At 48.9% G+C, this 21,816-nt stretch overlaps 1 protein-coding gene across 3 annotated transcripts; it reads left to right on the forward strand.

Annotated features, from left to right (window-relative positions):
* The first annotated feature begins 8,949 nt into the window (after positions 1-8,949).
* LOC112901638 (amino acid transporter AVT1B-like) lies at positions 8,950-21,398 on the forward strand. Of its 3 annotated transcripts, none has more exons than XM_025970591.1 (12): positions 8,950-9,392; positions 10,909-11,255; positions 18,317-18,531; positions 18,663-18,686; positions 19,022-19,202; positions 19,314-19,536; positions 19,615-19,750; positions 19,929-19,948; positions 20,164-20,306; positions 20,464-20,516; positions 20,587-20,649; positions 20,945-21,398. In XM_025970591.1, exons 1-12 carry the CDS (start codon positions 9,172-9,174, stop codon positions 21,038-21,040), a joined length of 1,722 nt encoding a protein of 573 aa, XP_025826376.1. In that variant the 5' UTR covers positions 8,950-9,171; the 3' UTR covers positions 21,041-21,398. The 3 variants fall into 3 exon arrangements, with proteins under 3 accessions (XP_025826376.1, XP_025826378.1, XP_025826377.1); XM_025970592.1 differs by having other exon boundaries at positions 8,951-9,392; positions 20,473-20,516; XM_025970593.1 differs by lacking the exons at positions 19,929-19,948; positions 20,164-20,306 and having other exon boundaries at positions 20,473-20,516.
* The last annotated feature ends 418 nt before the right edge of the window (positions 21,399-21,816 follow it).

The raw sequence follows: 21,816 nt of genomic DNA on the forward strand, positions 1-21,816 counted from the left end.
AATTACTACGAGTGGATGAATTACCATAACCCCAAATTGCATAAGAATTAATCAATATTAATTAAGAACTACTGAGAACCATCCAAACCAAAACCACCCGGGGAATCGCCCTCGTCAAAGGTTGATAACCCCACTAATCAGACGGAGGATCTGGGCCGCTCATGACTGTGAGCACAGCTGATATATCAGTTTTACACTCTCGAGAGGTTGCACAACTTTACCCACAAGTCGTGAGCTACGCTAGTTGTTCATCACACTTCCTTAGGTGAGATGGCTAGCAAGCACACTACGAGACCGTTACAAAGGACCACGTTGGTAAGGTGTAACCGCTAAGGATTCTGGATCAGCGACGATGGGGCCCACCTCCGGGGGTACAAGACACACAGCACAGACCAAGCCGGAGGAGCAGGGACCATTGAAGCTTACCACCCCTCTTGCCCACGCAGGTAAGTTACTCCCGAACCAAAATGACCTAATTAATAAGTCAAGACCGTCCCATACCAGTCTTGTGGTTGCGCGGTTGTCCCAGGTTGTCGCTCTATGAACCGGTCCTTATGGAGAGTGGCCAACCAAGCACTAAGCACCGTGCTGGCCCCCTAAACCATGTTTCTAACAAAAACATCTTTTAAGGACGCACAAACCACTCAAGCACACAGCACAGAGGGTCGGCTCCAGAATTAAGTTGCATAAGACCATTAATCAAATTAATTAAAAAGGACCAAGATTTGTTGTAGCACAGCAACCTAGCACAACTAACCAAAATGCAACCCAAAGGATATATATAAAGGATATAAAGGTGGCTAGGAAGTCCTTATAGGTATACAGTATTAAAATGCAGTATGAAATTGTATTTAAAAGTGATAGGAGGTTCATGTTATACTTGCCTTCCTCGTACTCTCCCGGCTGCTGCTCAAACTGCTCGGAAGACGGCTGCTCCTGGTACTGCTCCAAAGGCTCCGCGTCTACTCACGATCATCAAACATAGCCCACACATACACACATGCACAAACAATAGCAAAACATAAGAAAACAGTACAACATTACATAGAAACAGCATACAAAACTAGCCTAGAACTAATCTACGCGTTACAACGATCGCGTGGATATAAAGAACACCTAAAACGGAGCTAAAACGTGAAAATTACGCTTAAAACAAGATTCAGGGACTTATTTGTAAGAAAAACCTAACTTCCAGGGGCTTCTGCACAAAAAACCGAGGACTAAAACCTAATTAAACCCTAGATACAGGGGCTAGCATGAGAAAACCCAAGATATGGACTGCGGGTACTAAAACTGGAAAGCTCAGGGGTCTAAACGAGAAGAAAAGGACCTGATCGTAAATACTTTTAAACTACAGGTGGACTGCGGGTTTATTCCAGGAAAACCCGGGGGTTCTTTAGCAAAAGAGACGAGCTGAAGCGGTATGATTTAATCTGGGCCCTCGGATCAGATCTGTGCGGCCCGGATTAAAATCCATACGCGAAGGGGTACGAGATGATCTCAGCCTTTGGATCGAGATCGGATGGTCGGGAACGGATCTAGGTTTACAACTCGCGCGATCCACCGGATTTGACTTGGACGGCTGAGATTTAAAATCCCGGCGAACCAGTACGCGCTGCTTGGGTCCCTTGGATCTGAATCGCACGGCTCAGATTTACCCCGGCACGATCTAATCCTGGGCGTGGGCTCTAGATCGGACGGTTGGGAACTCTCGGGCGCTCGGGCGGCGGCGCTGGTCGCCGGAGCTTGTCTCCGCGGCGGCGCCTCGCCGGCGACACGCGATCAAGCGTTCCCGGGGGCATTTCACGACGAGACCAGGCCTAGGGGGTAGAGCACAACGCGGGGAAACCATCTAGGCGCTCCAGAAGGTGAGATAGGGCTCGGGTAGGTGATTCCCGCGGCAAGGGCGGCTCGGGGCGGCGGTCACGCCGGCGTGCGCGTGTTCCGGGCTCTACGGCGGCCTAAAGGCTACGGCTTTTGGTGCAACACGATCAGGGAGGGAAGGGGAAGCTCACAAAGGGCTCGGGGTGGCCGGATCTGCGGCGGAGGGAGGAAACCGACGGCGACCGGCGGAGGAAACGGGGCGGCGCTCGCGGACAGCTCGGTGTGGTGCTCTTCCCGGCCTGCTGGTCCACCCAATCACCACGTGCAGGCCCTGTGAAGGTGTAAAGGGGTTTAGCGGGGTCGTGGCGCGCCGGCGGTGAGGAATTGGGCGGCGGCGTGCGACTTACCCGCGGCGGAGGGGGAAGGAGGCCGGTGGCGCTAGGGTTCTGGATGGCGGCGGGGTTAGGGCTTAGAGGGTTGGGCGGCTCTTTGTAGGTGGCGGCGGTCCCATTGACGTGCGGGCCCGGGGAGGAGAGCTCGCCGGAGTTCTCGGGGAGGGGGTTGCGCCGGGGAAGAAGCAGGGGAGGAGGGGGTGATCGGTGGGGCCGACCTGGCAGCGGGAGAAAGGAGGGGAGAGCGGTGCGCGAGCGGGAGGGGAAAGCGGCGCCGACACGCGGGCCCGGGTGATCAGATAGAGAGAGGAGGGAAGGGGCCGGCCTGAGGGGAAACTGGGCCGGGGCTCGGCCCACGCGGGAGAGAGGGGAAAGAGGAGAGAGGGGGAAAGAGATGGGCCGGGAGAAGAGCTGGCCCAAGGGCTTTTGTTGCTTTCCTCCTTTTCCCTTTCCTTTTCTACACTCAAACATTCAAACAACTATTTGAATTCAAATGCAAATTGAATTCAAACCTATGAACTCAACACAAATAAAATAATGCTGCGGCATGAATGCACAAACAATTTAATCTTATGATAAATTTTATTTTCTTTCGTTATAAAATTACTTTAAATGCCACAAAAATTTAAGAAAAGCCTGGGAAATTTATGTGAGCCCTAATAAATTCATTAAAATTTAAGGAAATTACCTTAGGGTGTTACAAGGAGGAGGCGCAGGGTGTGGCGCAGGGGCTGCCAAGGCGCGCAGGGGGCCAGGGGGAAGGCGACAGCGGCGGCTGTGCTGGGGCACTGGTGGCGGCGCAGAAGCACTGGGGCGGTGCGGCACTAGAGAGATGGCGCGGCTGCAGCAGGGCAAGGGGAAGGGCGTGACGCTCCTGGTGGCAAATGGCGGCAAAAGGACGGTGAAAGCATCTAGGCCCCTAATTCGAGTTTTGGTAATTAATGACAACGGTTTGTGGATTAACATTTTCTTTTGAGATAATGAGTATAGGTTGATCCACGGATGAATGAGAGTTAATTGTGAACGTGTGGATTTTTGGAGACGATGAGCAAAGCTTGGGCTCAAGGCAAAGGTATAAAATAGGGTCTTTTGAATTTTACCGGTCACAAGGCGTTTAGTGGATGAAAAGTGACCGGATTTGTTGGATAGATAGCCGTACTATCAAGAGGGGTCATGTACTCGTGCTTGACGGGTCTTTAGTGCCATTTTGCTCAAAATGTCTAGGTGCATGCATGAGGGCTAACAACGCTTTGTCGGTTTTTGAAAAAGAACAAGTTAGAGAGCTGACTGCTCAAGCGCGGACGGTCCGCTCCATGCGCGCGGACGGTCCGCTATCGTTACAGAAGGTCTGGTGGAAATCTCATGTGGCTGGCGGATGGTCCGGCCCACATGGGCGGACGGTCCGCCACTCTAACTCTCTTTGTTCCAAAAAGGGTGTTCTCTGGTTAGGCTTGTGGTCTGCTCTGCGGACGGGTCCATCGCTGGGGCGCGGACAGTCCGCAGGCCTTTTGATATATTGAACCAGAAACATTGCTGTCTCTGCTTGTTTTTCAAGGATAAACTGCGGATGGTCCGCTCTTTTTGAGCGGACGGTCCGCTGGCTAATTTCAATGTTGAACCAGAGACTGTTTCGTCTCTAGCGTTGTGGAACTCTTAACTGCGGACGGTCCGCCGATTGTGCGCGGATAGTCCGCCAAGGCTGTAACGGCTAGTTCTGACACACATTTAATGCACTCTGTCTCTCTGGCTTATAACGGTGGATGGTCCGGTTTTTGAAATCGGACGGTCCGCGATCTCGCAGAAAAGACTGTAACGGCTAGTTTTTGATGGGATGTCTATATATACCCAATGCCCGGCCATTGGGTCACTCTCTTGGCCATTTGGACTGCATTCTTGACACAATAGAGCTAAGACATCCCCCTCTCTCACACACTTGCTAAGGGTTTGCATTTTTGAGAGTGTGAGTGCATCCTAGTGCATTGCATCAAGAGGTTGAGCTTTGTGGCACTAGGGAATCTTCAAGCAAGGGTCATTGGCTTGTTACTCTTGGGAGTTGCCGCTCCCTAGACGGCTTGGAGAAGGTGATTTCGTGGAGCTTCTTGAAGGAGATTGTTGAGGAGCCCCGATTTCGGTTGTGAGAGGTCTTGTGCTCACCTTACCGGAGTGGTGAAGAGCAACTCTAGTGGAATCGAGGTATGGAGCGGTTCCTTGGTTCAAGCCGGCTCAAGATCAAGAGGTTCTTGATAGAGGAGTGGTTGATTCTTGGAATCCACCTCAACGTGGATTAGGGGTGACCGGCAAGTCATCGACACCACGGGATAAATTTGTGTGTCAAGCTTGGTTATCTCTCTTGCTCACATTAATTGTTGTTTTATTTTGAGCAATTTTACTCTACTAGAGCTTGATTTGTATCTTGTCACCCTAGGTTGCAAACCTTTCTAGAGGTAGTAGTAGCATGACATAGGGATTTCTTTTGTTACTAATTAAATTTCTCTAGTGTTGTTGGTTTTAGTTTTAAACCGCCTATTCCCCCCCTCTAGTCGGTGTTCTTGATCCTACAGACGGGCTGGCGGCAGTGCTCTGGTGGTGATGGCACACTGCAGGGTGTGGCGGCGGCAAGGGAACGGGCGCAGGGGGCTCGGCACCCGGGCTGGAGGCGCAGGCGCAGGGGCACGCTGCAGCGGTGGCGCACAGAGGCTCGGGCAGCGGCGCTGCAGGAGAGCAGAGGAGAGGCAGCGATGCAGGGCTGCGGGGACGCGGAGCCCTAGGGCCGGCGATGCAGTGGAGGTCGTAGGGGCCTGTGCTGGGAGGAGACGATGATGGCGGCTGTTCAGGAGGAAGTACAAGCAGGAGGAGATAAGGGCCTAGGTGCGTGCAGTATTTATAGGGACGCGGAGGCCTGGGGTTTGGCAATCAGGGACGAGGCGGCGCATCGGGCTGGGACTCGTCCTTGAGTCCGGATTGCCCACGAGAGAAACGAGATCGGGCTGACCAGCGGGCCCCACAAGTTAGCGAGCAAGGAGGGGAGGGAAGAAGTAAAGGAAGATCGGGCTGACCAGCGGGCCCCACAAGTTAGCGAGCAAGGAGAGGAGGGAAGAAATAAAGGAAGGAGGAAATGACCTCGCGTCGAGACTTGAGTGGCAAGCGAGTTTGGTTATGGGCCAAAACAGGTTCGGGTGAAGGCTGAACACGAAAACGAACTGACAGAGCTGGTTGAATGTGAACGAGTTATTCGGGAGCGTGAAAAAGAGAAGGAAGGGATCAGGCCGAGTCGTTGGTAGTTACGACAGCGGAGCATATTCGGAAAGAACGCTGAAATCAAGCTACGATTCTGTTTCGAGCAAGATTTGATCGAGAAGAAAGATTAGAGAATGGGAAACTCGAATGGAAATTATAGGGTGTTAGATATGATAGAGTAAAAAGGGAGAATGGTGATATAACGGATCTGTCCGACTATGATGAGGATTTGATACCAAAATAGAAATATTTTTTAGAACATATTCTTAAGCTTAAAATAAATCTAGAAAAGTCCAGATAAATCTTTTAAACTATAAAAAAAATATCCAAAAGAATCCCAAAAATTTCAAGGAAAACTCGGGAGGTAATTTGGGTCACGAGGAATCCAAATAAAATACTTGGGATCCGCAAGATAGATTTTTAGAACTTTCCAATAAATGGATTTAGCTCTATGGAAAAAGAGAATAATCACCAGAAAAATCAGGAAAATTCTCGAAAAACCCTAAAGATGGATAAACACATTGTAAAAGATATTCACATTCTAAAATTAAATATTTTAGGGTGTAACAGAACCCGTGCCCACTGCCGGTCACCATGTAAGCAAACAGGGAAGCGGAACAGTATAAAAACACTAAGTACTAAGAAGAAGAACAAGTCAATTGATAGCTCAATGGAAAGTTTTCCATGCGGACCATGACGATTGTAACGAAATTGATAAAATATCATAGTTTTTTTCCATGTGGACCATGATGGTTTTTAGTTTGTTGTTCGTGACGAATTTGCTTAAACGTCACGGTGTTCTGGGCCGAATTGTGACAAAATTGATAAAATGTCACTGTTTTTGGGCTTGGTACCCATAGCTGCAAATCCATAACGTTCTCTGAAAACGTCATAAAAAATCTATCATAGATTAAATAGTTTCTTGTAGTGATGTAAGGGAAAAACTAGAAAAGAAAAAAAGGAAAGAAAAATGAGAGAGAATGAAGAGGAACTATGCTAGTGTTCCATGTGGGTGGGTGCTATTGCCGACCGCGTCATTCGTATATAAGAAATATGAGCTCCTATGGTGAGTTGATGATTCACCGTGTAGCTCACTTTGCTAATAAATTAATTTATAGGAATTTTGTGTTCAACTTTTCCAGAGTTAAACCCAATCAAATTACTTGCCTTCCTCAGATTATTCAATCTGTACAAGCTCAATAATACAGTTTTTTTAGGTTTCACATTTTACTATATAGGGATCTCAACAGTGTCATCAGTCAACTCATTTCATATTTCAGCCTTATTATGGTATGGGCACACTAGGTCCCTCGGTCCCTGAGTGACTAGAATACCATTTTTGTCATGTGTGACCATATGATCCTTACAATCATTGTATTATCCAAATACTCGATCAGATCAGGGACATGTGAATATAACAGAGACGATGACTCCTGATTCATCACTCTGTGATGCTACTCGAATGAACGTGCCAATTACGTGCACCAACAGAGGTAGATTCCTAAACCTGAATAAACAACACTTGATCTAAGAAAATTGATAAAATTATCCTTGATGTATGACCACTGTTCTTTCAAAAAAAAACGTAGTGATCGCTGTCTAGATTCTGGAAACGGCTAGGCCGTCCATTTGCATTTGCACAACTAACTAACTATAGATGCTCCAGTTATATATTTTAGGGAAAAAAAACTATGTTGCTTCCATTCCCTGCAACCTCATGCATTTTGTGTGAACTCTCTAGTCCCTTTAGCAAGAGAATTCTAGATCATCATCAGGAGGTCACTGGTGGTGGTTCAGAACATGCTCTTAATAATTGAGGACCCAATAGACCAAAATGTAGGTGTCCAGTTTTTGAGACCTTTCTGTTTAAAACGTATGAATTTCATAAAAAGCACAATTCCTCCATATCAATGAAACACCGCTTTCTGCAAAAAGGGAAAAAGAAGGCAGATATAGTTGTGAAGATAATGTATGAGGAGAAAAAGAACCACATGATAGGGAAAATTTCAAACTAAAAGGCCGTCCAGCTTTATAGATGAATTGGTGATTAGTCACAGCGACTGGAAGTCTCCAAGCATCGCTAGTTCTCTACCCACCTTCAGGCTTCAGCAGGACATGAGCGCGGCGTCAGTAAGGCGGTCCAGTCCTATCATGGCAAAAGTCAGGGATGATCCATCAGTCACTGTCACTGCCATGGGAACATGAAGCCAGCAGGCCACGAGGTCAGGATAACCAATGCTGTTCAGCCGATTGCAGACACCTCAACAACAAGAGAAGAATTTCCGGTTAGTACGTGCCCAGGGTATAGGACACTTCTTCAACTATATGTCAGTAAAATTATGAAGATAGAGTAATGTTTTGCTTTTGACAAAAAAATTATCAGAATAATTATTTTCTTGTGGCAAAACCTGGTGCTTATCCCCTTATACATGCACAGAGCAAAAGTGCACTGACATACCGATGAGCATATTCTTAGTTCTCCACCTATGTGAGTGACTGCTTAGAGCTCAAAATGATAATAGGTTGATTTGATTCTAAAAGGTGTTATTAGATTTTATTAGAGCAACTCCAAATAAGCTCTATCTAGAGTATGGAATAAAAAACCACGCTCCAGTAAACATTCTACTAAATCTCCTATTTTAGGAGGCCTTCAAATCTCTTTATCCACCCTCTGTTCCTGGAGGGTCTCTTGGAAGCTCCTATCCACTGATAAATGGATCCCATCCTTTAAATTAAAAGTTGATATTAAAAAACTAACCTAAAAAATAGAGGGATTCCTTACTCATAAAAAGTAGAAGCCCTCGTATCTCTCTGGAGCACAGTGTCTTCTCCTTCGCATCTCCCTCTCGCAGTGGCTCCCTAGGACGGGGCTGTCCCAGCGACCGGTGCGCTCAGCCTCCGGCCTGCCGACGCACCCTTGCCTCCTCCTCCTCGCTCCGATTTGATGGCGGCAATGCTCAATTTGATGGCAGTGATGCTCAATTAAGATGGACAAGCTCGATCCAATGGCACATGTGCTCGATTCATTCGGCTGCCGGGTGATCACTGCACCCTTTTCCCCATCTCCCCTTCCATTTCCTCTTCTAGAGGTCAAAGTCCAGACTAGCGCTAGAGACCCATGGGAGAAGAGGTTTAGAGGGATAAAAAGCAGGAATGTTATTCATAGTACGTGCGACTGGCCACTGTATCAACGTACATATCTACTGGAGATAACAATAATATAGAATAAAATAAAATATTTCATAATAAGATAAAAATATTTTGGAACATTGTTATCCCTAGATTTTTATTTTCTTCTAAAATATTATTATCTCCAGCGGATATATGCGATAATACGGTGGCCAGTTGCATACGCATTGAATAACACCCCTCGGAGAAGGGGCCTCTAGTAGGCACCTAAATAGAATTATTTACTTTTAATTTTTACATTAAAATTAGGGAGTTGAGTAATGACCTCGCTGGAGTTGCTGTCAGGAAATAGTGTAACGCCAAACGGCGGTTTCCTTTCACATCCTCTACTATCCAAGGCGAGAGAAAAATACCCGTCTCCCTCCGTCTCCGCCGTCGCCACCACCGGCGATGGGAAGCGAGTGCCCCCAAACCACGTCGACATTTATAAGCCCGTTCCTCTCCCTCCTCTGCCTCCTCACAATCCGCGCTTTCTGCTCCTTCCCTCCCTCGTCCTCCTCGCTCATTACCATTAAGCTTGTGCGGAGAGATGAAGAACTCGGTGTCGGAGCGGAGCTTCCTCATCGAGAGCGACGACGAGGACGCCGCCGCCGTTGAGGACGGGAAGCGCGGCGGCCATGGCGGCGAGGAGTCGGGCGACGATGACGGCTCCGGGTCGGACTCTTCGTCGCCGTGCGACAGCCCGCGGGTGGTCGCGGCGCGGTGCGGCCAGCCGAGTTCCTACACCCAGCAATGGCCGCAGAGCTACAGGTAACTGCTCCGCCCACCGTAGTCTCTTCCGCCCGGAGGCGGCGGCACACGCTCCCTCGCCGCAGGATGCAGCAGCCGCGTCGGCCAAACTCGCCCCCCCCCCCCCCCACCCCCTTTTTTGGCGCTTTCTAGGATTATTACTTTTTGCTTTTCAATGTTTCTGGAGGGGCGCCGCGTGGCACTGCATAGTACTAAATATTTTTCTGTTGCTACCCGTACATGACATTGCTCATAGAATGTCGCTGATGAGAAATTACTGCTCCCTCCGATCAAACATAAGCCTTAGAAAATCAAGATGGTCTCCAATATTGTACTCTGATCAATAATAATATGTAAAAGGATGAATCATTTTAAAGAAAGAGTTACACATTATGAAAGTACATTTCGTAATGAATCTAGTGTCAATCTCATATTATCAATCGATATGATTTTTTAGTTATTGACATGCGGGAAACAATGCATTCAAACTATTTTAGTAATTTTGAGCAGCAATGTCTCTAAAGGGTCAGAGATCCAAACATAGTATGAATAAGAGTAGATTTCATTTGTTGACAAGTAACTAGAAACCTTAGCTTTTAAGAAAGCGCTAAACTCCAAAAGGACCCAATGAGTAAACAATATACCAGCTCGACACTGAGTGGTATAAATACTACAATCATTGGTCTCAGTTCATCGATGAAATATGAAAGAGAAAAAATATAATCCCCATTCACAATGAAAAATTCATAATACACCAGGTACTTTTTTGTCTGTGCTGGTGGCTTGTTCTGTGCCCTGTGGCACCAATTTTCTCTCTTGGCAAATGACTGAAGTTCCAGAATGCCATCAAATGCATGTTTGATAGGACTGTTTGTGGAATGATTGGGATCGCTAAGGTGTGCGAAAATGACTGTGATGAGGAAAAAATGTGTGCCTTTCTTGGAGGGAACGTATGAGCATGTGGCTTTTCAGTATCCAAGGGGCATATTTCTCCTTGCAATAATGAATATTTTCTTCTGTTGGAAGATATTACGGCCCATTAGTTTCTCTTAAGGGTGGAGATGTGCAGATGGATGTGTGGATGAGGTCCCACTATTGACATGTGGGACCCCTGCTGATGATTTGCCATTAGTATGTACAGTCGTCTGGTCTCCAGATGTCTCTCTCTCTATTTTTGTGGTCCTAGTCGCTGGTCTGCTGATGTGGCAATTTCAGTTGGTCCCATCTTTTTATCCAAATATTCTGCATCTAATTTCAAATTGGTAATAAATCAAATGATAAATCTATGAGATAAATTGATTGAAGACTGTAATGGAAGATCAGATTATTATCTTCTTGTTTAACTCAGATCTACTGTTCATATCCAGTTTATCCATCTCACAAGTTTTGATGCTTAAGTTCATCTCAGTTGATGCATTTGGACAAAATTTACAACTTCACATCTTCCATACCCTGACACAAACTCCATAATTATTCTGCTTCAACATATGCGTGCAACTGCAAAAATACTGATTAAATTCTCCTCTTGTACGAGCAGGCAGTCTATTGACATGTACAGTAGCGTGCACTCGCCCAACCTGAGTTTCCTGGGTACTCCGTCACTGAGCCGTTTGTCCAACTCCTTCCTGACAAACTCATTTCGAGGGAAGCCACCGGAGATCATCTCCAGCCTAATCAAGCCTCTCCTGCCAGCGAGCACCACTCCTACCAGCGATGACCACCAGCAGCAGCAACAAGAGGACATCCGGAAGAGCTCCCATTACCTTCCACCGTCAAGGAAGGCATCATCTCTGGAGAGGATCCCTGAGGACCACAGGCCTATGGTTGGGGAACATGAGGTGGGTCCCTACCGGCAGTGCTCCTATTTTCAAGGGGTCATGAATGGTAAGTAGTCTTACAAAGTTTGTTGAATTCTATTTTTATTTATGAGCATTGTATGGCTGTTAAGATTAAAAGCGAAGCTATATTGGTGGGATTTGTGATAATAATATGTAACTGTATCACTTATTTCTTGATGCGTATATAAGTGCTGGGTTAATAGGATGACATCCTACTGTGATGATATTTATGTGAACATGATGTTGTTAGTATCGAAACTCTTACTCTCATCGAGAGGATGACACTAGGAGTTGGGGCAATTTTCTAGTTTACTTTTCACACAATGCCACACCGACCCAAGGGTTGGGGATACATATTTATAACTGGTCAAGACAGCCAAGCATATGCCGAGATGCTAGTCTAAGATGCTAGTCTAAAAGCTAGTGATGCTTAGTCTAAGATGCTGTCCTAGATGCTGTCCTAAAAGCTAGTCTAAGATGCTAAATGTTGTTCTGGTTATGCTGTCCTGGTTGGGGCAGCAATACCACCATGCCGAGGACCACAAAGACTTATCTCATCATTATCCCTCTAAGTCTTGTGCGTTGTCTTGTGGGAAAGTTGGAACATCCCGGTCCGGGAACAAAGCTCAAGGAACTTGATCCTTCCAAGGGGCTTGGTGAGCAGGTCCGCAAGCTGGTCCTTGGTGTTGATGTAGCTTGCCTTGATGCTCCCTTCCTCCAAGCAGCCTTGGATGAAGTGGTACCTCACCCGGATGTGCTTGCTCCGTTCATGGAAAACGGGGTTCTTTGCCAGGGCCAGAGCGGACTTGCTGTCCACCCTGAGCTCCACCGCTCTAGTGTCTCTGCCGAGGAGATCACCAAGCAGTCGAGCGAGCCAGAGCGCCTGAGTCGAAGCGGTGGAGGCCGCTATGTACTCGGCCTCGCAGCTGGACAGGGCCACCACCTGCTGCTTGACAGACTGCCAGCTAACGAGGCACTTGCCGAGGAAGAAGAGGGTCCCGCTCGTGCTCTTGCTAGTGTCGATGTCATCGGCATGGTCGCTGTCGCTGTACCCGACGAAGTGTGCCTCCCCAGGACACCTCGGGTAGTAGAGACCGTGGTCGAGAGTCCCCGCAACGTAGCGGATGATCCTCTTCACAGCCTGCTGGTGCTCCGTTGTCGGTCGCTGCATGAACCGACTAACGTAGCCGATGGAGAATGCCAAGTCCGGCCGTGTGTGGGCGAGGTAGCGAAGGCTCCCCACAAGACGCCGGTACTGCGTAGTGTCCACTTCCTCCGTCGTGCTGTCGCGGCTCAGCTTCAGCCTCTCCTCCATCGGAGTGAGAGCTGGGTTGCAGTTGGTGAGCCCAGCCAGCTCAACGACGCGCTTGGCGTAGGCAGTCTGTCGAAGCGTGATCCCGGAGTCGTCCTGGTGCACCTCCATCCCCAGGTAGAAGGAGAGAGGTCCCAGATCACTCATCTGGAAGATGGCCTTCATCTCTTCCTTGAACGCCACCACCTCCGCATCCTTGGTGCCGGTGATCACCAAGTCGTCGACGTAGACACCCACTAGCTGGGCGTTTCCTCCATTGCCCCGTCAGTAGATGGCCGCGTCGTGTGAGCTTTGCTCGAAGCCCATCACTTTGAGCGTGGAATCCAACTTGGCATTCCACGCTCTCGGTGCCTGCCGCAATCCATAGAGGGCCTTGCGCAGGCGTAGCACCTTGCCCTCCTTGCCGGGGATCGCAAATCCCGGTGGCTGGTGCACGTAGACCTCCTCCTTCAAGTCGCCGTTAAGAAACGCCGACTTGACGTCCATGTGATGAACTCGCCAGCCTTCCTGGGCAGCCAGCGCAAGGAGGAGTCGCACAGACTCCATCTGTGCCATAGGGGCGAAGGCATCGTCAAAGTCGATCCCCTCCCGCTGCACGAAACCGCGTGCCACCAAGCGAGCCTTGTGCTTGACGATGGCGCCGGCTTCATCCCTCTTCAGCTTGAACACCAACTTAAGGGTGATCGCGCGGTGACCACGAGGGAGGTCAGCAAGCTCCCAAGTGTGGTTCTTCTCAACTGCGTCCATCTCTAACTGCGTCGCGGCACGCCATGCCACGTGTCTTGGCTTCTGCGAAAGACCAAGGCTTGCCATCGTCGCACGCAAGGTGCAACTGCGCCTCCAGATCGTGAGGTACCAGTTCCGGCACCGGCTGGTCACCGATAAGGTCCTCCATCGTACGATACCGCAACGGCTCGCCGTCGTGGTACGCGTCGATGTGCTCCTCGTCATGAGAGAGCGGAGTAGCGAACTCCACCGGGCTATGCTCGACACGAGCTGGTGTTGGAGTAGTCGTGCCCGAGGGGGTGGCTGGTGGTGCTGGAGTGCGTGGGGTCGCTGGTGGTAGTGGTGTCGGCTAAGAGCTAGTCGCAGCTGGAGTCGTGGCTGGAGAGCGTGGTGCTGCTGGAGTAGTGGGCGCCGGGGTCGGTGGAGGCTCGGGGACTGGGGTAGGCACGCTCGGTGAAGAGGAGCTGCTTACTCCCCCAGCTCCCTCGAAGTGGACGTACTCGATAGTGAAGTCTTTGTACGTCGGAGTCGAGCCGTCTTCCGCCGCCTTGTCCCATGCCCATCCTCGCCCTTCGTTGAACACGTCGCGCGCACGGCGCGCATGCTGTGTCTCCGGGTCGAGAATGCCGTAGGCCTTCGAGCCCTCCGCGTAGCCGATGTACACCCCCGGAGTGCTCCTGTCGTCGAGCTTGCCGACGTGGCCAAGCTCCTTGGCGAACGCGAGGCAGCTGAAGACCCGCAGGTGGGAGACCGCCAGCTTGCGCCCATGCCAAGCCTCATACGGCGTCCTGCCGTTGAGAGCCTTGGTAGGCGAGCGGTTGAGGATATAGACAACCGTCACCACCGCCTCTCCCCAGAAGACAGCCGGCATCCCCCTCTGCTTGAGGAGGGCCTGAGCCATCCCCAAAACCGTCTGGTTGTGCCGCTCGACGACGCCGTTCAGCTGCGGGCTGTACGGTGCGGAGTAGTGGCGCTGAATGCCCTCATCAGCGCAGTATGACGCGAATTCAGCTGCCGTGAATTCGCCGTTGTTGTTGGTGCGCAGCATGCGCAGCTTGCGGCCGCACTCCGCCTCCGCAGTAGCCTGCGCGCGCCTGATGGCGTCCGCAGCCTCTCCCTTGCTGCCGAGGACCATCACCCACATGTAGCGGGAGAGGTTGTTGATGAGCAGCAGGAAGTAACGTGTCCTCCCGGTGTGGCTGGTGTCACCGGGCCACACAAGTCCCCGTGCACGAGCTCGAGCCGCTCCTTGGCTCAGAAGCTCGTCTGCTGGGGAAAGATGGCGATCCCAAATCCTCAGGACTCCATCCTTGATCTCCACACGCGAACCATTCTCATCCAGCTGTCCCAAGCTGATGATAGAGTTCCTCAATGCGGGGATGTAGTAGACTCAGGTGAGCAGCCTGTGCTCACCAGACTCGGCGGTGAAGATGACGGAGCCGACGCCCTTGATCTCCACGCCGGAGGCGTCCCCAAACTTGACGGAGGCTAGGACGCTGGAGTCAAGCTCGGTGAAGAACTCCCGCCGACCGGTCATGTGATGGGTGGCGCCGGTGTCGAGGCATCACCTGCAGTCTTGTCGTTGTTGGAGGCGTCGCCGAGAAAGGCGTGTGCCCTCGGCTCGTCAAGGTGGAGTAGAGCCGTTGCGGCTGATGCTGGAGGTAGCTCGATGATTGCGTGTGCCAGGAGCAGAGCCGGCTCCTCCTCCTCCACCTGTGCGATGTGGGCCTGGCCGCGTCGTGGCCGTCGACAGTCTTTGGCACAATGGCCAACCCTGCTGTAGTTGTGGCAGGTGTCGTCTCGTGCCGGCTTGTGCGCGCCGGTGGCGCCGCCCTGGGCGCCTCTGCGGGCGCCACCCTCGGCACGTCCTCGCACCTCGGCCTGGGCGCCTCCGCGCGCCTTGCGCGGCTTGCCGCGCTTGCGACCGCCTGTCGAGGAGGAGGGCTCCCCCTTACTCCTGTCATCCTGGCAGGCCTCCCACTATTCCCGAGTGAGATGGAGCTTACCGCCAATGGTGATAGGCCCCGAGAGAGGCTCTGGCTCATCGTTGTCGATGACCTTGAGGCGACCTATCGCCTCCTCGATCGACGTCGTGGAGAGGTCCAGTAGAGACTCGATCGAGCGAGCGATCTGCTTGTACTTCTCGGGGACCCAGCGGAAGAGCTTCTCAACAGCGCTCTCTTCGTCGTAGGTGTCATCGCTGTACTGCACCATCTTCTGTAGCAGTGTGTTGAGATGGAGAGCAAAGTCATCAACGTCCTTACCTGGCTTGAAGGCCAGATTCTCCCACTCCTTGCGAACTGCCTGCAGTGTGGACTTGTGGGCGCGGTCGCTGCCGATGCGTGCCGTAGCGATGGCGTTCTAGGCCTCCTTGGCAGTCCGCTTCTTGGAAAACGAGAACTGCATCTCGGGCGGGACTGCAGCAATGAGGGCATCCAGCGCCCGTCGATCCTCGTCGTAGTCGACGTCGCCGTACCGAATTGCCTCCCACATGTGCCGCACCTGGAGCCTTACCCTCATCACCGCGGCCCACTCGGCATAGTTGGTCTTGGTGAGGGTAGGCCACCCACCGCCGGGGCCAATGTCCCTAACAATAGCCTGGATCCCATGGTGACCATGGCGCCGGTCCGGGGAGGGAGAGCCGCGCCGCTTGTAAAGGCCGCGATCTCCGTCGACCCGGCCGCCTCCGACGGGCACTGGCCGCCGCGCGCGTCCCCGCCAGGAGCGCCACCGGCGCGTCCACGCCCATCTGGGCTGCTGCCACCGCGCCTGTGGGGGTGCGCGGCTGCGCACTGCGCCGCCCGCTCTCCTGCTGCTTCCCTCGTCAGCTTGAGTTCTACATCGGTGCTGCCGTTGGCAGAGGTAGAGCTGCTGATGCTACTGCCGCATAGAGCCTTGAGCTCCACTGCCGCCGCACGCGCTGCATCCGCCGCCGCCGCTGCTTCCACTTCCGCCCTTGCTGCTGCCAGTTCCGCCGCCGCCAGCCTTGACGCCCTCGCCACCGTCGCAACGGTCTCTGCCGCCGCTCGCTCGCATTCCTCTACCGCGGCGAGCTCGGCCTCCTACCGGTGCCGCGCGCTCGAGGCGACCGAGCGTTGAGACCGTCCTTCGGACATGGCGCGCTAGTGGGGGGCTGCTGCGTGGGGAGGAGGCTGCCTCAGACGAGCTGCTGCCCGTCTGCGCAGTGGAAGAGGGGTGAGTAGGGACAGCCGGTGTTCCTGCTCCCGGCTGAGGACAAAGGGAGGCGTGGGAAGGTGATGAGCAGGAGATGTTTAAGCTACAGGATAGAACGGCTTTGATACCAGTTGTTAGTATCGAAACTCTTACTCTCATCGAGAGGATGACACTAGGAGTTGGGGCAATTTTCTGGTTTACTTCTCACACAATGCCACACCAATCTGAGGGGTTGGGGATACATATTTATAGCTGGCCAAGACAGCAAGCATATGCCGAGATGCTAGTCTAAAAGGTAGTGATGCTTAGTTTAAGATGTTGTCCTAGATGCTGTCCTAAAAGCTAGTCTAAGATGCTAAATGTTGTCGTCCTGGTTATGGTGTCCTGGTTGGGGCAGCAAGACCACCATGCCGAGGACCACAAAGACCAACAGTACAAGGACTTATCCCATCAGATGTCATGTCACCATCACAAAAAAGTAGAAACACGAGAAGGAAATTAGAGAACTTATCAGGTCACAGTTTCAATAAGAAAAACCATGCTACTCACCACTAGCAAAGCTTGCAGCATGGGATATATACCATGGAGTCAAGTAATTCAACCTTTTCTTTTGCAAGGAGACCTTTTTACTTGTCTAACCATTTTAGCTAGCAAATGGAGTTTATCTAACCTTGCGGATGTGCAAAAGTCCATGGTAAAAAGATCATAATCTCGTGTAAAGCCATCCAAACTTCACTAGGTTTTACTATGAATTCTCCCCTGAATTGTCGTGTTAATTTGGGATGGTTCATATCATAGAGGATTCGACCACTATTTTAGGATGATCCCTTAAGGTATGTATCATGTCCACACAAATATGACAGAAATGGAAATGTTGCTATCATGCTGCTGCTATTCCATGAGAACAGACAACTGAGGATGGGATCTGAATCATTAGTATCTAGTTCACCATCTTTACTCAAGAAGCACAATAAATATGGTGCACTGTCAATTAATTCATCAGCCAAACGTTTTTGAGCAAATATGATTGTTCAAGTAACTAGGTTTAGCAAAGCAGAGTAGTCAGTTATGTTTATTTGGTACATCTGCCCTATGATGGCATGCCAAACAACAGTTCCATCGATTTTTTTTTCTTTCTTGGTCTATATATAACATATATAATTAGATATCACATGGTTGGTGGGTCAATACAGTCAAGTGACAGGAACATGTGTCACATGGTTAGCTCTTTTCTTTTCTGAGTTGTAAACTGAGTCTCATACTTGGTCCCTGTATGAGACAAGGTTAATGTAAGGGGACTACCATTTCTCTCTCTAATGCAAAGAAGCGCAGCTCTCCTGCGTTTTCGAAAAAAAAATACAGTCAAGTGACAGGAACATGTGTCATGGACAACTGGCTCTAATTGTACTCAGGCATATGGATTTAGATCTGCCTTTGTCGAGTTGAAAGAGAAAACTTGTCCTAACCAAATCACAGTATATGGCTTATACTCAGGAACATGTTCGCGTTCAGTATCTACTCATGTGGATGAGATCTATTCCTCGCTCATGAGAGTTCTTATTCTGAGACATTAAAGCTCCACACTTTTTAAGTATCCACTTCCCCTTAACAATTACAAGTGAAGTTGTTGTTTCGGAAATATTTGAAACTGGCCTCAGTTAGTTTCTTCTGCGCATTCTAGGGGAAAAACTCAGTAGAATTTGTCAGTCTAGTTCTGCAGCTTCAGTTCGTCTGTTACATCTCAAGTATCAGATAAATCAGTTGGTGTAGTAGAGAGTGGCAAAATTTCTCCTCTCAGTAAGCAAACTACATAATAGAGTTATCAATCTTAACTGTACCATTTTCATTTATGAAAGACAAAGGCTTTAGCTCAATTACTTGTTTGGCATATGCAGGAGTGAATGTCTTATGTGGTGTGGGTATCCTGTCAACACCTTATGCTGTCAAGCAAGGTGGCTGGCTTGGACTAGTGATACTGGCGGTGTTGGGTGCACTAGCATGGTACACGGGCATACTTCTGCGGCGTTGCCTGGACAGCAAGGAAGGCCTTGAGACCTACCCAGACATCGGACATGCCGCCTTTGGCACCGCTGGCCGTATCATCATCTCGGTATGCATTTTATTTTCCACACTAGTGATGCCCATCTGTTATTCGGTTTTGTATTGTTTACACTATATAGTGCAATGGAGGGCTGTGTTGTGCTAACTATTCTGCTTTTATGTCTTTGCAATCGTCTGCAGATAATCCTGTATATGGAACTATATGTAAGTACTTCACTCCACCTTCTGGTTTGGTTCACCCTTGGCACAAAAACATGTCTGATATATTTGTGGTTTCTCTGCTAGATAGTGTATGCAATAAAAGAAATCTGTTCTCATCGCAAAAAATTGTACATATTCTGATCATGATGGTGATACGGCCAACATGTGATAAACTGCCTTTTTTTTAGATTGAGGAAATGTGATAAACTGCCTGATCTTTCATTTAGCTCTGTTGAATCTTTTACTCTCTAAAATACAGCAGTCCATTAAAACAAATTGGCATTTAATTCTTATGAACATCTAACTATATGCTAATTGGTCCTAATACTTTGTTGCAGGCATGTTGCATTGAGTATTTGATATTAGAGAGCGACAACTTGTCAAACTTGTTCCCCAACGCACACCTGACCATAGGTAGCTTGACTTTGGATTCGCATGTGCTATTTGCCATCCTGACTGCTCTTATCGTCATGCCTACCACTTGGCTTCGCGATCTCAGCTGCCTCAGCTTCGTTTCAGGTACCAACTCACTTGTTGCCTCCATTGTTTATCTCACCAAATACACCTTTTTCTTAGTTTGCTGTACCCAGTCAAACTTGCGAGGGATTCATATTGCAATTGTGCTTCTAGCTGGTGGAGTCATCGCATCTATCGTTATTGTCTCCTGCCTGTTCTGGGTTGGACTTGTTGATCACGTTGGTACAGTCAAGAGTGAAGGGACGGCACTGAACCTTCCTGGAATCCCCATTGCCATTGGGTTGTATGGGTACTGCTACTCTGGCCATGGGGTGTTCCCTAACATCTACTCTTCTCTGAAGAAACGCAACCAGTTCCCAGCTGTTCTTTTCACCTGGTAAAAACAATCACGTACAAGCTGTAAGTTGTTCTCGGTTATTTATGATCTAATGCTTCGGTTTATGTTCGTTGTCAGCATTGCCCTGTCTACTGTTCTGTTTGCTAGTGCTGCAATCATGGGATACATTATGTTTGGTGAATCTACGGAGTCCCAATTCACTCTGAACTTACCCCCAAACCTTGTGGCTTCCAAGATTGCTGTCTGGACTACGGTAATTGTTTTTTTCTGAGGACTAGATTAGAAAAGGAAAATTTGGCTTCTAGCAAAAGTTCACTTATTGCATTTGGTGGAGCATAATCAAGCTCAGTCACATTATTAAAAATACTAAAATGCTGTTATGTGGCAAATTATATCCTTCTGACATTATGTGCCGTCTGTTTTTCATGCAGGTTACAAATCCAATAACTAAATATCCTTGCCAATTATTTCAGCTGCCCATACACATTTGTTTCCCGTGCTTAACAGTTAATGTTATTCTTGCTATAATTCTCTTCACCCAAGCAATGCTGGCGTCAGCTTCAAACTGCCAATCTACTTTTGATGAACAAATTAGCTTAATGTTTACCCTATGTTGTTCAATAGTTTTGACATGGATCAGATGTTGTGTCCTTAACTAATACCCACATATGCACTAACCATGACTCCTCTAGCCCTGAGTTTGGAGGAATTGCTACCTCCAAATCAGCAGACATACCCAAACATAGTAATGCTTAGATCAGCGCTGGTGGTATCTTCCCTTATTGTTGCTCTATCTGTTCCTTTTTTTGGTAAGTTTGTGTTAGTTTATCCATCATTGCTGTTTCTTCTCATTTTCTGAGTACATTCTAGTAAGACGTTGGTATAGCATAAAATTTGCCTATCTAACTTCAAATCTGTTTCCTCTTTTCATTCTGTTTCTGACTCTCTGCTTTAATGGTTGTTGAGCCTTTTCAGGACTTGTCATGTCCCTGGTGGGATCCTTCCTCACCATGTTTGTGGTAGGTCCACCTTCAAACTTTTTGGAGTCTTTGCTTGTATACCATTGTTCCTAATTTGTATTTGTTCTAGGCCTATATTCTACCATGTGCCTGCTTTTTGGCTATCCTTAGGAGTAAAGTGACCTGGTATCAGGTAAATGATGTTTTTGCTTCTGCGATAATTATGTATTTTGCTTAAATCATCTATTTAATTCAAATAACAAGAGCACTAAACTTCATTTGTATCAATTTCTTAATGGTTTTCTAGTTTGAACACTTTTGTACTTACTCTCCAAATATTGCAGTCAGAACTTTTCACTTTCCTTGCATGCAAATTTTTGAATCGTGTTCCATGTATTCTTGATCCAACTACACAAATAGAAATAATTACTGAGACTTATATTTAATAGTTGCATATGTGGATTTTAATGAACCGTATTTATGTGTAGGTAGCACTGTGTGTGTTCATCATTGTTGTCGGACTCTGCTGTGCTAGTGTAGGCACATACTCATCTCTTTCTAATATAATACAAAAGTACCATTGAATTTCGCACTAGAATTATCTGGTGTTCATGTATTTAAGTACTAGCTTTTGTGTGGGTTTGGTGTAAAATTGTTATTCCCATTAAACAAGTTGGAGAAAATGGATACAGTTAAGCAGGTTGTACAACCGAAGGAGTATGTTATCTGAGGTGGTCCTGATGGCAGGGTCTGGCAGGTGACCTACCTTCTTGTATCATTTTTGCTAGTATTCTGAGGGCTATATTTTCAGTTGTGAGGTTTTCATATCATCCTTCTTAGCAACGGATCGGAGTGATGAGTATCTTCAAATGTAATTTGCTGATTCTGTTTGGTACTGGATGACAATGTCTGGGGAGATGAAACCAGAAGTCGGAGATGTAATAGCCGTGGCATATCTGTATCTTGCGTCTGCGCCTAGCCCACGCTGCCTCTTGCTGCGCCTCTGGTACGCCCCGTGCCAATCATAACATCTCTCCCATCCTCCAGAAGCATGTCCTCAAGCAGAACCTCAGGGTAGACTGTAGGGAGACGGTAGGCTACTCTAGCTATAACAACTATCATCTACCGCATCCATCCAGGAAACATGCGAGTAAAAGGGGGTCATTCTAGACGTGCAGCACAGCGGAAGAAAAGTTGGAACAGCTGATCCAACGTAGATGCGCATTGGTGTAGAGAAAGTAGTTGATCGTGATTGTCAACTTCACGGTACCGTAGCCTATCAGTGTAGCGGCAGCTCCACGGAGTCCACACGTACGGGAGCCTATCATCGCAGCGGTGGCGGCGGCTCCACGGAGTCCAC

This window comes from Panicum hallii, chromosome 7 (assembly GCF_002211085.1).
Source record: "Panicum hallii strain FIL2 chromosome 7, PHallii_v3.1, whole genome shotgun sequence".
NCBI lineage: Eukaryota > Viridiplantae > Streptophyta > Magnoliopsida > Poales > Poaceae > Panicum > Panicum hallii.